The sequence below is a fragment of the Scyliorhinus torazame genome, chromosome 3 (genome assembly GCF_047496885.1).
Source record: "Scyliorhinus torazame isolate Kashiwa2021f chromosome 3, sScyTor2.1, whole genome shotgun sequence".
NCBI classification, from domain to species: domain Eukaryota; kingdom Metazoa; phylum Chordata; class Chondrichthyes; order Carcharhiniformes; family Scyliorhinidae; genus Scyliorhinus; species Scyliorhinus torazame.
In genome coordinates, this window is record NC_092709.1 from 212,915,545 (window position 1) to 212,932,730 (window position 17,186).

General features: G+C 45.6%; 1 protein-coding gene across 4 annotated transcripts in view; it reads left to right on the top strand.

The window, feature by feature from the left end:
* Nucleotides 1–17,186, top strand: part of tusc3 (tumor suppressor candidate 3) — a 650,472-nt gene that overhangs the window by 479,065 nt on the left and 154,221 nt on the right. For all 4 annotated transcript variants that reach the window (XM_072496838.1, XM_072496839.1, XM_072496836.1 and 1 more), the window contains one exon: nt 12,864–12,938. In XM_072496838.1, the coding sequence (XP_072352939.1) occupies nt 12,864–12,938 (75 nt within the window). The remainder of the gene's footprint in view (nt 1–12,863; nt 12,939–17,186) is intronic.

Below are 17,186 nucleotides of genomic sequence, written 5' to 3' on the forward strand. Positions count from 1 at the left end.
GATTCACACGGATGATCCCAGGAATGGTAGGCCTAACATACGATGAACGTCTGAGGATCCTGGGATTATATTCTTTGGAGTTTAGGAGGTTGAGGGGAGATCTAATAGAAACTTACAAGATAATGAATGGCTTAGATAGGGTGGATGTAGGGAAGTTGTTTCCATTAGCAGGGGAGACTAGGACCCGGGGGCACAGCCTTAGAATAAAAGGGAGTCACTTTAGAACAGAGATGAGAAGAAATTCCTTCAGCCAGAGAGTGGTGGGTCTGTGGAATTCATTGACACAGAGGGCGGTGGAGGCCAGGACGTTGAGTGTCTTTAAGACAGAAGTTGATAAATTCTTGATTTCTCGAGGAATTAAGGGCTATGGAGAGAGAGCGGGTAAATGGAGTTGAAATCAGCCATGATTGAATGGTGGAGTGGACTCGATGGGCCGAATGGCCTTACTTCCGCTCCTATGTCTTATGGTCTTATCACGCAGTACCACAGCATGTTCGACGGAATGGGCACGCTCCCATTCCGATACAAAATCCTGCTCAAGCCGAACGCCACCCCTGTAATTCATGCACCTCGCCGGGTGCCGGCGCCCCTCAAGGATCATCTGAAGAAGCAATTACAGGATGTCCAAGACCAGGGCATCATATCAAAGGTTACAGAGCCCACAGACTGGGTCAGCTCCATGGTCTGCGTCAAGAAGCCGTCAGGGGAGCTTCGCAGTTGCATTGACCCTAAGGATCTAAACCGAAACATCATGAGAGAGCATTACCCGATACCAAAACGAGAAGAGTTGACCAGTGAGATGGCTCATGCCAAATTCTTTACTAAGCTTGACGCCTCCAAGGGCTTTTGGCAAATACAACTGGACGTGTCCAGTCGCAAGTTGTGCACGTTCAACACCCCGTTTGATCGTTACTTCTGCAACCGGATGCTTTTTGGCATTATATCTGCCTCCAAAGTATTTAATCGCATCATGGAACTGATGATGGAGGACATCGAGGGGGTGCGAGTGTACGTTGACGATGTCATTATCTGGTTCACAACGCCCCAGGAACACATCGCTCGCCTCAAGAAGGTATTCCAAAGAATCCATGAACATGGTCTTCAGCTCAACAAGGCCAAGTGCTCATTTGGTCAATCGGAGATCAAATTCCTAGGTGACCACATCTTGCAGCAGGGCGTACGGCCAGACGCCGACAAGGTCTCGGCGGCGATCAACACCATGAAGACCCCGGACGACAAAAAGGCGGTCCTCCGCTTTCTCGGAATGGTCAACATCCTCGGGAAATTCATTCCGAATATGGCATCCACACCACGGCCCTCCGCCATCTCGTCAAAACGTCAACGGAATTCCAGTGGCTGCCCACGCATGAAGAGGAATGGCGCAAGCTGGAAGCAAAATTCATGACAGCCCTGGTCCTAGCGTTCTTCGACCCAACCAAGGAAACCAAGATGTCAACTGATGCAAGCCAGGACGGCATTGGGGCGGTGCTACTTCAGCGGGATGACTCTGCGTCCTGGGCTCCAATGGCGTATGCCTTCAGGGCCATGACGTCCACTGAGCAACGGTATGCTCAGATTGAGAAGGAGTGTCTGGGCCTCCTAACAGGGATAGTCAAGTTCCACGACTATGTTTATGGCCTGCCGAAATTCACGGTAGTGATGGACTTCAGGCCTCTAGTCCACAGAATCCAGAAGGATTTAAACGACATGACACCTCGGTTACAGCGTATTCTTCTGAAGCTACGCCGCTACAACTTCGAACTGGTCTACACGCCACGTAAAGAGCTGATCGTTGCAGATGCCCTGTCCAGGTCCATTACCACGCCGCATGAACAAAGTGACTTCATCTGCCACATAGAAGCCCAAGTGCAGTTGTGTGCCTCGAACCTTCCGGCCTCCGACGAACGGGTGGTCCAAATTCGTGAGGAGACCGCCAAGGATCCTCTGCTGCAGCGCAGGATGCAGCACCTCAGCAATGGCTGGCAGAAGGGACAATGTCCCCAGTTCTATAACGTAAGAGACGACCTGACGATGGTGGAGGGAATCCTTCTGAAACGCGACAGGATCGTAATTCCTCAGAGTATGCGTGCTATGGTGCTGGGCCAACTCCATGAGGGTCACCTTGGGGTCAAGAAATGCCGACGCAGAGCTCGGGAGGCGGTCTATTGGCCGGGCATCAGCCAGGACATTGCCGACATCTAGGAGTACAGGTCCACAGATCACTGAAAGGGGCTACACAGGTGGAGAAGGTAGTCAAGAAGGCATACGGCATGCTTGCCTTCATTGGCCGAGGCATTGAGTATAAGAATTGGCAAGTCATGTTGCAGCTGTATAGAACCTTAGTTAGGCCACATTTGGAGTATAGTGTTCAATTCTGGTCGCCACACTACCAGAAGGATGTGGAGGCTTTAGAGAGGGTGCAGAAGAGATTTACCAGAATGTTGCCTGGTATGGAGGGCATAAGCTATGAGGAGCGATTGAATAAACTCTGTTTGTTCTCACTGGAACGAAGGAGGTTGAGGGGCGACCTGATAGAGGTATACAAAATTATGAGGGGCATAGACAGAGTGGATAGTCAGAGGCTTTTCCCCAGGGTAGAGGGGTCAATTACTAGGGGGCATAGGTTTAAGGTGAGAGGGGCAAAGTTTAGAGTAGATGTACGAGGCAAGTTTTTTACGCAGAGGGTAGTGGGTGCCTGGAACTCACTACCGGAGGAGGTAGTGGAGGCAGGTACGATAGGGACATTTAAGGGGCATCTTGACAAATATATGAATAGGATGGGAATAGAAGGATACGGACCCAGGAAGTGTAGAAGATTGTAGCTTAGTCGGGCAGTATGGTCGGCACGGGCTTGGAGGGCCGAAGGGCCTGTTCCTGTGCTGTACATTTCTTTGTTCTTTGTTCTTTGTTTGACACAGTCCTCAATTGCCCTACCTGTCAGAAGTTTCAGCCAGCTCAACCCAAAGAAACATTGCAGGAGGTCCAAAGTCGGTGTAGACCTTTTCCATGCCAAGGGCGAGACTACGTACTCCTGGTCGACTACTTCTCCAGTTACCCAGAAGTAGTGAAACTGTGCGACCTCGCGTCTAAGGCGCAGTAATCAAAGCCTGCAAAGAAACGTTTGCCAGGCATGGGATACCGCTCACGGTAATGAGCGACAACGGTCCTTGCTTTTACAGCCAGGAATGGTCTGACTTCGCACAGTCCTACAACTTCCGTCACGTTACCTCCAGTCCCCACTACCCTCAGTTAAATGGGATGGCCGAAAAAGGGGTCCACATTGTAAAGCGGCTGCTGTGCAAAGCTGCAGTTTCAGGCTCCGATTTTAACCTGGCGATGCTGGCATACAGGGCAACCCACTGTCCACTGGATTGTCTCCAGCCCAGATGCTCATGAATCGCACTCTGAGGACCACAGTTCCAGCCATCCAAGTTCCCGACCTTGACCACTTCCCAGTCCTACAGAAAATGCAGCAGTCATGGGCCGAACAGAAGGCCACATACGATGCCCATGCCACGGATCTGCCTGAGCTGGCGCCAACTTATCATGTTCACGTGCAGTTGCCTGAGGGCGGCTGGTCAGCCACAGCTGTTGTGCTCAAACAAGTGGCCCCAAGATCATTCCTTGTCCGCATGTCTGATGGCTCCCTGCTACGGCTCAACAGACGGGCACTGCGAAGAGTTCCACGCCAGCTACCTGACCGGTGTGCCCCGCCGCCTACGATGCCTCTTCCGGATGTACCCGACCACGAGGCCACTGATCTACCAGCAATCCTGCAGGTCCACGCGCCCACCGCGATGCCAGCGATCCTGCCTCTCCAAGCGCAGGCGGCTCCTAATCCGCCTCTGCAGCGATCAACAAGAATTCGTCGCCCACCACAAAGAATAAATCTGTAGACTGAGCTTTTGTACATTTTTGTGACTTCACCAATCGGACCTCTGTCCGATTTGTTTGCCATGTATCTGCACTATCGCAACCTTCCTATGTATATACGTTCGTTTAGACATCTTTCTGTATAAAGTCAGGCACATATATATATATGTATATATTTATAAGCATCCACACCTTGGTATTTATTTTATTTAAAAAAAATTTTGAAGGGGAGATGTCATAATATCCACGCATATATATAATGAAGTGACACACAGGATGACCAGTAAGCACACAGCACAGTGCAGCCAATCACCAGACAGGACACCACCACTATAAAGCCAGAGGGCACTAAGTTTCCCGCTCTCTGGACCCAACCACTGAGACAGTCAGAGTCCACGAGCTAGCACAGTGCAAACACCATGCGGTAGCTAGTAAGTCTGGTCAGGCTCCAGTCAGTTCAGTATAGTGTCGACCCACAGTTAAATATGTATGTTAGTTCTATCGTTCATTAAAACCGTGTTGGATCTTCTACAGTGTTGGAGGTCTGTTTCTCGCATCGCTGCATCAAGTGCAGTCCACACCGAACCGACCTGCCTAACACATCAAGTTCTTTATAAATTACAGGTGCATTGGATATCCTGCATTCTATTTTACAGGAAGGCCTTGCTCACCTTTATGTGTACAAGTATGCTGTTGATCGACCCTGTCAAATTCTTAGTGAAAAAATAATTGTTTCTCGATTGGGGTGAGTAAAACCTTCAGAAATAATGATCAGCAGTCAATCAGAAAACATTGAAGTAACAATGACAAGTTTAGATATAGCAAATCCATTTTTACTGCAGTTTATGGAGGTAATTTGAAAGCATGCTCTTTGAAATAATTTATTTCTCTGTTTCAATTGCTGAGTAGTGAAGAACTTTGAATTTAATAATAGTTTGACCAAATTGTTTATTTAATGAAGGACAATTTAAAAAAATAAATTTGAAGGATCCAATTCATTTTTTTCAAATTAAGGGGCAATTTAGTATGGCCAATCCACCTACCCTGCACATCGTTGGGGTTGTGGGGGTAAGATCCAAGCAGACATGGGGAGAATGTGCAAACTCCACATGGACAGTGACCGGAATCGAACCCAGATCCTTGGCGCCATGAAGCGACAGTGCTAGCCACTGTGCTGCCTTATAGTCATAGAATTTACAGAAATTTTTTGGGAAGAGCACCCTACCAAAGCCCATACCTCCACCCTAACCACACACCTCCACCCTATCCCCGTAACCCCATCTAACCGTTTTTGGACACAAAGGGCAATTTAGCACAGCCAATTCACCTAACCTGCACATCTTTGGACTGTGGGAGGAAACCGGAGCACCTGGAGGAAACCCACGCAGGCACGGGGAGAACGTGCAGACTCCACACAGACAGTGACCCAAGTGGGAATCAAACCTGAGACCCTGGAGCAGTGAAGCAACTGTGCTAACCACTGTGCTACTGTGCTGCCCGCAGGACAATTTGTCATAAGATTTGACAGTATCATGTTTAGAACACTATTTTGTCTGTTCCTATTCAGGCATATATGAGTTTTACGATATATTAATCCAAAGTGCAAGCATAACCTGATTGATTGATGCAAGACAAATAGAATTGGAACAAAAAGTCATCATTTTGCAAAGATCATATTTACAATATGTACAAAAAAGGCGAGAGTGATTTTTTACTTGCCATTTTGGACCCAAATACGTACTCATCATCATTTTATTAATAAGTATTTTTTTTAAATTGTTTTATAGGAAAGGGATAAAGGTCACATACATTGATCGTAATTCCCTGCATTTTCTATTCTCGACATAGACAACAAAATGGATGCTAAATGAAGATCAGTTTTTATCATGAATGCATACCTCATTTAGTAATTATAGGCGTGTACTTTATTTAAATATTTTTTCAGATTTTCAACACTGAAGTTTGACTGAGTTTAACATAAAGCATTCCAATTTCAAGCAGCTATGCTATTGTTCATTGCGTTGTGTGTCGAAATACTTATTCACTGGGGAAAACTGAAGTCTGCTGCTGTCAGATTGTATAATTTGGTTTTAATTTTTTTAAGAAAACTAGGCAAATGGCCAAGAACCATAAGATAAGAAAATGCAAGATTAAAAGGAACAGGATAGGACCAGATTTTGACATGTTGGGGCCTTAACCTATGTCAGTTTAAGAGGCCTCATTGTATTTCCAAAAAAGGTAATATACAAACAGAAAGAACAATGAAAATGGTCATGGGAGTGTACCGTTAAGAAAGGTTTTGTCTTATCACATGGCTTCAGTAATGTAATTGTGTGGGTGGAGATGGGCTGTGGCTCTGTGAGCTGTTTTGCTTTCGCTTTCAGTTTTGACTGCTGTGGATTATGACAGGAGAAAGAAGTGTTTTGGCCTGTATCTCTTTATTTTCATTTTAAATATCTGCTCCAGTAAAAAAAACATTGATTATAGCTACTATTTTGATAACTTAAAAGATATAGTTTGCTTTTCGGAAGGGTTTAAACCTGCTGGTGAAAAGACTGGGTCAGAATCTCAGGGAAAGCCAGTCTTATTCAAATGAGAATGCAGAGTGCTGGACCACGCCCTTGAAAAGGGGTTTTGGGTTTATGGGATTTTGTTTTTGAATTGGAACAGTTGAGGAGGAATTCATTAAGTGTTATACACAGATTACTGTAGCTGTGGGGTGTCTTTTATGTTTGTAATTGATAACATTCTTGCTGTGTTTTTATACAAATATTAACTCAGTTCTTAGAATAAAGCTTATTTTGATTGAAGTGTTTGGGAAGACTGTTGAATAACACCTGAAGGGTAGGCTCTTGTGCTCACCCTAGCCAAATTCAACAAAAGGATATAGGTCAGGTGAACTCCATAATACACTTTGGAGCTTCTAAACCCTGGCCCATAACAATAGAAATATTAACACCTTACATTTACATATGTACATAGACAATAATGAACAATAAACAAATAATCTAACTAAAACATATACATTGTAATACGCCTATTTGAATTATAAATACTTACAGATTTCTTCATTAGCATGTATGAAAACGTTTAATCTGGAGCAACACGAGCAATTATACATGTCCCCACTTACTAAATGGAAGCAGCAATACAACCTGCACAAAACTTCAAAAACTTATTTTGTGATTTTTGGGTCGCAATGATGATGTGTTCAAATGATAAGTTATGCAGTTTATCATTTTCTATGCATAAAGTACTTAGAACAGACAGCTTTTCTTGAAGCATTGTTGTCCACATTTGCCCACAGTTCATTCATAATGTTTTTCAGCCGTGAAAATGACCTTTCTCCTGAGCAGCTTGTTACCATTAGATTCAAAAAGAGCCGCAATATTTCTTCTAGATTAGGGAAAGCCAACTGAAATTTACCTTGGATGATGACTTGATACAGATCCTTGTAATGTTCATTGATTATACTTATGTTGAATCTTGATGTGGTAGTGTTAACAAAGGACATTAGACTTTGTTTTACAACAAAACTGTTTATTACTAACACTACTTTAAGGGATTGCTATAATGTCCAAGATTAATACAGTTGGAAATAATGGTCTAACACTAACTTACACTAAGATACTACAGAGCTACTCGAATATGTGACTGCTACAAACTCCATACTCACACCTTCTTCTGGAACACATGGTGCCTCCGGGTAACGTGCCTGCATACTCGCACCACCTGCTAGTCGGATGCTAGAACTACAACAGTAAAACATATAATTTATAATGCACATTTGATGATGATTTATTCATATTATATACAGATGATAGTCGACCTATCATCACAGTCCTGGTGGCATAATTATTTATTATCTGAATTATTTTGCTTGCTTTATTTGTCCAACAAGTTTAACGTCAACATTCTCAGGATCATTTTTCATCAGACATCTTACATCTTCACACAGCTGTTTTGCCAAGGTATCTAAGTCAACCAACACTGTCATATATAATTCCACTTTTCTTCAAGTTGGTTTCAAATGCTTCCATCATGGGAATAAAGTATTTCACTTGAAACTCACCTTGGAGAAAGTGTTCATTAGCATTTGGTGCAACACCATCATGGAAATAACTTTATTTGATTCTTTTCATTTTAGTCTCTGGGTACGATCTACCAGCCGTGTTATGCCCAAAAGGCGGTAGATGCCAGGAGATCCCTCTTTTGGGATATACCCGGCTTGTCGCGCTTCGCAAGATCTAACGCGGTCTCGCAAGACGTTGCAATGTGTATACCAACCATTGTGAGCGGATCACCTTTTAGCAAATTTGTATATTAGAGTGAGGCACCCAGGTGCTTGCCCTCTGGGCAGGGTGGCACCCTAGCACTGTGGGTGCCACCTGAGCACCTTGGCAATGCCAGTCTGGCACCAAGGTGGCACTGGCAGTAGCACTGCCAGGGTGCTAGGCTGGCAGAGTCAAAGTTCCAAACTGGCATTTTTCCCCCAATGAGTATCAGGCCCGCAGGTGCTCTACGTAAGTGCAAGGCGGAGGGGCCTCAGGACCCCCTTCCAGGTGAGTTGGGGCTTTGGGGAGGATTTGGGGTCATGTCAGGGGGGTCAAGAGATCTGGACACCATTTGAAAATAGCGTCCGATCCCCTTCTGCACTGGCGAGCGGAGCTCCTCAGTACGGAAAACGGGATTAAGTGCGGCCTCGTTGGGGAGTTCCCCCCTGCAGCCCAGAATCTACCCAAATGGGAACAGAGTCCCGTTCGATAGCATGGGGTTTCTTGCCATCACGAGCTGCGGGAAACACCCTGTCAAACACGCTCGTTATGGGACTCTGTTCCCATTAGGGTAGATCGCGCCCTAAATCAGGCAGATTTTTGTTTGCTTTCATTCTTTCACCGGTATGGTTTTCTAACTTAAGGAAAGTTCGAGAGCGTTCAAGAGGAAAACCATCATTGGGTGACACGTACCTTAACAATAAAAGTTAGTTGATCAACATGTGAAAGATCTGGGGGTGAATTTTCCTTCCCGGGATGCCTGAAGCGCTACCCAATGGGACGATGGCACATTTCACAATGGGACGGGGAATTGAAAAATTGGGATTGGCATCAGGAGTTGGCAGGTGCTGAACCGAGCGTGATGATCCGGCCTCCCCACTGGCAGCAGGAACGCGCAACCTCAAACGAACCATTGTTTGCAGCAAACTACCCAGTCTTCAGAACAGTGACCATGACGCCACACAACCCTGCCATGGCAATCTCTGCAAGACGTGCCAGATCATCGACATGGATACCACTATTACACGTGAGAACACCACCCACCAGGTACGCGGTACATACTCGTGCGACTCGGCCAACGTTGTCTACCTCATACACTGCAGGAAAGGATGTCCCAAAGCGTGGTACATTGGCGAGACCATGCAGACGCTGCGACAACGAATTAACGGACATCGTGCAACAATGTTCCCTTCCAGTCGGGGAACACTTCAGCAGTCAAGGGCATTCAGCCTCTGATCTCCGGGTAAGCGTTCTCCAAGGCGGCCTTCAGGACGCGCAAGAACGCAGAATCGCCGAGCAGAAACTTATAGCCAAGTTCCGCACACATGAGTGCGGCCTCAACCAGGACCTGGGATTCATGTCGCATTACATTCATCCCCCACCATCTGGCCTGCGAAATCCTACCAACTGTCCTGGCTTGATGCAATTCACACCTCTTTAACCTGGGTTCACCCCATCTCTGGATCTGTAAAGATTTAATCACCTGCGAATGGTCACATTCCAAGCATTGTTTGGCATCTTTGAATTTGTCTATATATGTGTTTCTGGAACATACCTCTTCATTCACCTGAGGAAGGAGCAGCGCTCCGAAAGCTAGTGACATCGAAACAAACCAGTTGGACTTTAACCTGGTGTTGTAAGACTTCTTACTGAGCAGGAACGAGGTTCACGGCCGGGGAATGACGGGAGAATGTAAATGAATGCAAATGTCTGAATGACCCATTTGCATTCATTTAGCCGGCCCGGCGCCCTAATTTCTGTCCCTCCGAATTCTCCAACACTCTGGGCCAAACTCTGGAAGACAATTGCCCAAAGTTCACCTGAGGGCCACCCTCTCACCCCCACCTGAACATGGGAGAACCCATCAAAAGACCCCGTAATAGGAATACCCCTTCCCCCAAGGGACCCCCTTAATAAGGAGATGGAACCTCTTAATAAGGAGACGTCCCTAGGGACCCCTGGGGGGGAGGGGGCGGGGGGGAAGAGATCACCGTGGAGATGTGAGGGGTGTGTTAAGGGTTGCAATGGAAGACATTAAGAGGAAGACTTACCCTGAATGCACAAAGAAGGCCATTCATCTCCTTCCAGCACTGTTGCCCCCGTCCTCTTATAGAGCGATCTTGCACTCACTATCACGACCCTGTCTCCCAGGCAGGGGTGGTGATCTTGCTTAATGGATATCTGTGCGACTACAGTGGAGGATGTCATGTCTCTGCTCCAGACCACCCAGGAGTTTGGTGAGGGCTCCCTCTGAAAATCCTGCTGCTGTCTTTCTGGCAGCCACCCCCCGACTGGACTTGAACAAGTGGTGAGGAGTGCTGGGACAGCGTTCAAAAGAAGCTCCCAACTGATTACAGAGATTACGTCTTCCCGGGACGAGTCAAGTAGAGGGAAGTCACCACGTGTGCGACGTGAATCACGTGGGAAAAATACTTTTGTTCATGAAGCTCAATATTTGGTGAGTTCTTCCACTGACGCTGAAGGCAGGATCCTCACTGCTTTACCAAAATCGCCACTTTGGAAAAATATGGTAAGATTCCACCCCATATATGCAATGCATGAGTTTAACTAGTGGAGAAAACAGGTGTTAATGCATGAGAACAGTGGGTGTATAGTGAGTAACCTGGGTAACTCACTCCTGTCACACAGGATTGTGCCTGACAAATGTGTATTTTGGTTGCTAGGAAAGAGGGGATATTTGCACCCTTTGTTCGGTTTGAAAAGGGGATGTTTAGCTTTTTGAAGTGTATCCAGTCCGATTGACACATCTGGCTTACTGTAGTCATGTGACAATGTCATGAGGGCTGCCTGTCGAGGCAGACATCTTAAGATGAGTTAATAAATTCTCTGACGAAGGCAAGACACCAATGAAAACTTTTGTCCTAGTACTTGAAACAGTTTATTCAGAAATCTGGCACAGGAACGGGCGATATGTTAAATTGTAGTTAGGCTTTTAAAAATAGGAAAAGAGCACTGAGTGGAAAGAACAGTCCCACTGACTTTTTTTTATGTTTCAGGATGGCATGTGTTCGGCTGAATCCAAGGTTCCGCTGCCATTTTATGCTCGAATGAGTATTGACACAAGGCAGGACGTACACCTCTCAGTCAGGAGGAAGTCCCACTTTTGAGATCTGCTGTCCAATCTGATTCACTGGCAGCTCTCTAGTCCCTCCAGCAACAATGCTGCAGTGGCCAGAAAAGTCGCTGCACAGAGCTGCCAGAGCCTAAGTCGCGGGAACTGAAGGCCAAGGTTTTGTTAGGTGTCCCAAATAGGGGAAGGGCAGGGAAGACCTATGGGGTCAGAAAAAGGGAAATCAAGGTTTCAGAAGTTAGGCCAGGAGTGAAAGGATGTGCAGAGGCCACTGGGCCTCCCTGGCTGGGGGTGGCACAGTGCACAGTGGTTAGCACTCTGCCTCACTGCGCTAGGGACCCGGATTCAATTCCAGCCTTGGGTGACTATCTATGTGGAGTTTGCACTTTCTTCCCTTGTCTTGCCTGGGTTTCCTCTGCGTGCTCCAGTTTCCTCCACGGTTCAAAGAAATACAGGTTAGGTGGATTGGCCATGTAAATTGCCCCTTTGTGTTCAAATATGCACAGGGAATGTGGAGTTATTTGGTTATGGGAAAGGGCCTATGTAGGATGCTCTTTCAGACTCAATGGGCCAAATTGCCTCCTTCTGCACTGTAGGGGTTTTATGGTTCAATTCAATAGAGAAGATACAAATGCATTAGGTAGTAGGATTTTTAAATAATATTTTTTTCTATACTGTTCAAGCAAAATAATCCAAATATTCTCTACTTTTCTTCATTTCCTGAACTTTAACTTGTAATATTAAATGTTGAAAGTTTTAGATGTTATTTTTCTTAAGATTTATAATACTAGAAAATAATTTTGTAAGTTGTAAAAAAACAGCAGTCATAGGATTAGCCTGATCTCGGCATTTTATTTTTCTTCCCAAGTGATCAGAAATATTGAGCAGTTTCTATTCATTGTGCAAGAAGGGCACATTTTCTGTACAATTGAATTGGTAAAGAAGTGCAACAAGCCTCCAATGATAATGAAACAAGAATGCAGCTCTGAATTTTATTTTTTTAAAGCTACCACGTATTTCCATATGCATTTCAGCATTCAATTTACTTCATAACTCCACTACTTTGTATAGGTGGTATCGTTAAAGCTTTAATCCATCTTATTGCAAATTCTACTCCATGTGAAAATGAAACCTGCAAATGAAAGACAGAATTGAAAAAAAAATATGATGAATTCATATGATAAAATGTTATCAACATGTACATTGTAAATAAAGTATGAATAAAGGTAGTGTGTTTATTGTGATAATGTAATGTAAAATGATTCAATAATTAATTTCAGGATTGGTTCTTCGTAACTTTAAAGAATCTTTATCAGATGCATGTGCTTTATATGCATGAAATTTCATGTTGCATTGTTCACATTTCTTGATGTCAACATTTAAAGTTTCTATTTAACACATTTTGGTGATTTATTTTCCCTCACTCTGAATTATGCATTTTAAAATTGATGCTTAAAAGGGGTTTTAAATCAGTCATAATTTACATCTAATAATTGCTGAAGGAAAACCCAGGCATTTTTTGTGAGAATGTTTAAAAACTGAGAAACAACTGACTTATTTTGAAAATGCACCTATGAGGCATTATGGGAAGTGCAATTCTCTTGTTTCCTTGACAACAACTGCAGATGCTGCCATCACCATGGGAATGGTTCTTTTAAATGAAGCTGCAACATCCAAAGGTGATGTGGGCAAAAGAAGAAGTAAGTTATGCTAACAGTTTATATCTCAGTGCTTTTACTTTTACTGTGGTTTTTGAATGGAAAAGGCAATTCCAGCAGCATTGAATGAGACATGAAATCAACTACTTTGTAAGTTTATATAATGTGTTGTGCAAATATTGGTTTTGCTTTTGCTATTACCATGTATCCCTTATTTGATAAAGGTGTGTCTACTACAGAAATTGCTAAGGAATTACATAATTTTCACTATCTAACAGTAGTAGGATCTTGCTGCTTGACAATTCTGATATTACTGAAATGAGGCATGGGGATCACAATGCAGGACTAAACTGTGTCCATTCAAATGAATGTAGACAGTACACAAACCTAAAGCTACCTGTTATTGTGGCATGCAGCTCAGCACTGAGTGATTGCACACTTCAGCAGGGGGCCCAAGGCTGTGCAAGGCTAGTTAAAAGCTAACCTACACTACTTAAAGCCTCTGAAAGGTGAGGTGCATTCTTGGTACAGCCGAGACTGGAGGTGATGAAAGAGGCATTACCAACCAGGAAGGATTTTGGAATATGGTACAAAAGGCCAGAGAACCTAACCAAGTTTGTGAGATCCAGCCCAGAAACCTTGGTGCAAGAGAGACACAGGCGGAAAACGTTCCTCTGCTGCAGAAGACTCTGAGGACTTTCATGGAGTGCAGTAAAGCAAAAAGCTTATGGACATGCACACAGAAATATTTGGTACATTGGTAAGCCACCAGGGAGCCTGTGGTCACTACAAAACAACCAGGAGCTGGAAGGCGCCAATTTGGCATCATGCAAAACTTAAAGCCCTCCTTCCAGAATGGAAGTCCTGTCCAACTCCATGAGAATACTTGAGGACTCAACCATGATGCAGCAACTGTTTACCAACGTCCCAGTTTCTATTGCAACATAAGCAGGAGCTACCCTACATCTGACTGCTGCGAAGGAAACTCAGACTGAGGCCATTGTCATGTAGGCTCAGTCTGCTGCCATCATGACTGTGGATACCAGGATAAAAAGGGGTTACAGGGTCTCACACCAGTCCAACATTTTGTCCTACAACAGACTGCTGAGGTGCCACCGTGGGGAAGTTTCAGTGGCTCAGTGGAATGTGAATCTGTTGTCTTCTCATAACAGCAACGGTGAAGCCACCATTACCGCTTCTCCAGTGCCTTTGCTGTTTCCTGTCAGTCAGCCTATACTATTCATGTCCTGCCAAGGTGGTGCAGACCGAAGCAAAGCCTCCTTGACCCAGGATTTCCCAAAGTCATCCTGCAAGGCCATTTACAGTCTCCATCAGTGAATCACCATCTACCTCCAGCAATGCTGTGGTCACTGAGATAGTGGGAGCACTAGGCCAGGCAAAGGTACCCACTAGACAGGGGCATAAAGAATGCACAGGGGTGATTAGTTGGAATTATATGGATTTTGGAATGTTTTATTGGCTAGAGATGAGATGAAATGGTTATTTTGTCGTGGCTTTTATTTCTGGAATGTGGTCAAAAGGTTGCCGTGATGATTCGCAACTGAGGGTTAAGGTGTGGGATTGCTGTCCAATGAGTATATGTCTTTGGATTCATCTCGTAAATTCTGGAAGATGAAAATGAATGCATCCACTATCTTTGTAGCCATCTCATTTAAAATGCTCAGATGCAGACCATCAGTCCAGGGGATTTGTCAACTCTTAAAGCCAGGATTTTGTGGTGGAACCTGTCGCGGACGATTCTGCAGCAGAGCCAAAAGCCCATTGACTTTCGATGGAACCGGATGATTCCAGTGCCAAGCAAGTCTGGAACATCCCACCCTGCATTCCATTAATTTATCCAGTTTATTTATCTTGTGTATAATATATCATATAATATGGCATCATATATCTGAATGCACAAAGCATTCGCAGCAAAATAGATGAATTAATAGCATGGATAAAAATGAATAGGTTTGATTGAATAGCCATTATGAAATGTTGTTACAGAGTGGTCAAGATTGGGAACTAAACATTTCAAAGCTTTTATATGTTTGACTAATTTATTACAGTTTTTTTTAACCTACTCTCTTGTTGGTGCTAAAAAGAACTACACTAAGGAACTACCTTGTGAACTCATCATCCAGGCTACTTTTGCCAATCTGATTAGTTCAATCTATATGTAGATTAAAGTTATTATTGCTGTACCTTTCTCAAGTCCCCATTATTTTTCCTGTATACCCCATCTTACAGTGTGTTTATTGTTAGGAAGCCCATAAACCACTCCTACAAGTGACTTCTTACCTTTACTATTTCTCATCTCTACCGAAACTGATTCTACATCTTGATCTCCAGAACTAAGGTCATCTCTCTATAGTGTACTAATGTCATCCTGAATTAACAGAGCTAACCCCCACCTTTTCCTAGCTTCCTACAACTTAAGAGCCACAATTGCCTCTGGGCAGGAAAGAAAGCAGGCGGAACATGGCACAGTGGTTAGATTTGCTGCCTCACAGAGCCAGGGTGACAGTGTGGAGTTTGCACATTCTCCCAGTGTCTGCGTGGGTTTCCTTTGGGTACTCCAGTTTCCTCACAAAGTCCAAAAATGTGCAGGTTAAGTAGATCGGCTATGCTAAATTACCCCTCAGTGTCCAAAGATGTGCAGGTTAGGTAAATTGTCTGCTAAATTGCCCCTCAGTTAGGTTAGACAAATTTGCCATTATCAATGGGTTACAGGACTAGGGCGAGGGAGTAGACCTACATAGAGTGCACTTTCGGAGGGTTGGTGCAGACTTGATGGGCCAAGTGGACTACTTCTGCACTGTAGGGATTCTATGAACCAGGATTCCAGGAACAATTCCTGCCCCAGACTTAATTGGGGGGTGCCGGGAAGGCAATCGGGTTGCTACACTGCACTTTCCTGGGGGGGGGGCGGCGGGATTCCCGATGGCGAGGTTCACTTGTGCTTTTAAAAATTGGAAAACAGGTGCCGTGGCTAATGAGGGAGAGAGAGGAAATAGAACACGCAGATACACGACTGTGGGTTGCTGGTCCTAATGCTGGCCGGGGGTTCACTTGTGCTTTTAAAAATCGGGAAACAGGTGCCGTGGCTAATGAGGGAGAGAGAGGAAGTAGAACACGCAGATACGCGACTGTGGGTTGCTGGTCCTAACGCTGGCCGGGCTGGCTAGGGGAAAGGGGGGGCGACCCTTTGAGGTTTGAGGTGACAGGGAGTGACCAGGAGATGGGCTGTTAGACCGGGGCTACAACAGCGGGACCAGAGTGTCCAGGCACGGACCATCATCGACGCGGCCTGCAAGACAGCCATCTTGCTGCACACCCCATTGACCACCCACCTTGGCCCGTGGTTCTACAGAGTGACACCGACAGTTTGGGTGCCCCCAGCCCACCACCCCTGCACCCCACGCTCCGACATACCTCCCCAACTGGCCGCCACCTGCTGGTGGGGCATCACGTGGCCCACCCAAGGGCAACGCTCCCAGAAGCTCCTTCAGGGGGGTGCCGGATGGGGGCCGCAGAACGTACCGCTGACAAGGGTGGGGCCCAGAGTGCGGAGAGCGGGGTTTGGAGGGGGACATGCAGGGGCAAGGTCCACAGTGCCAACCGGGGCCACCATTGGACCTGGTTGGGCACAGGGGTATGCATCATCCTAACATGTCTGTCTTTCACCCCCTGCAGACAATTGTGGCCTTCCTCTTAGTCGCCACAGCTGTGGGGGATGCCCTGAGGCTGTCCGAGCTGGAGCTGGTCGAGGATGAGGACCCTGCAGCAGCGGAGCCTGCCCCAGCGGAACAGGAGGCAGCTAGTGAGGGTAGAGAGTCCGGCCACCCAACACGCCGAGCAGTAGGTGCAAAGGAGGCACCGTATGAGGCCTTGTGTGTATTGGTCAAAGACTCTGGCTGAGCAGAGGGACCATAAGACATAGGAGTGGAAGTAAGGCCATTCGGCCCATCGAGTCCACTCCACCATTCAATCATGGCTGATTTCAACTCCATTTACCCGCTCTCTCTCCATAGCCCTTAACTCCTCGAGAAATCAAGAATTTATCAACTTCTGTCTTAAAGACACTCAACGTCCTGGCCTCCACCGCCCTCTGGCAATGAATTCCACAGACCCACCACTCTGGCTGAAGAAATTTCTCCTCATCTCTGTTCTAAAGTGACTCCCTTTTATTCTAAGGCTGTGCCCCCGGGCCCTAGTCTCCCCTGCTAATGGAAACAACTTCCCTACATCCACCCTATCTAAGTTATTCATTATCTTGTAAGTTTCTAT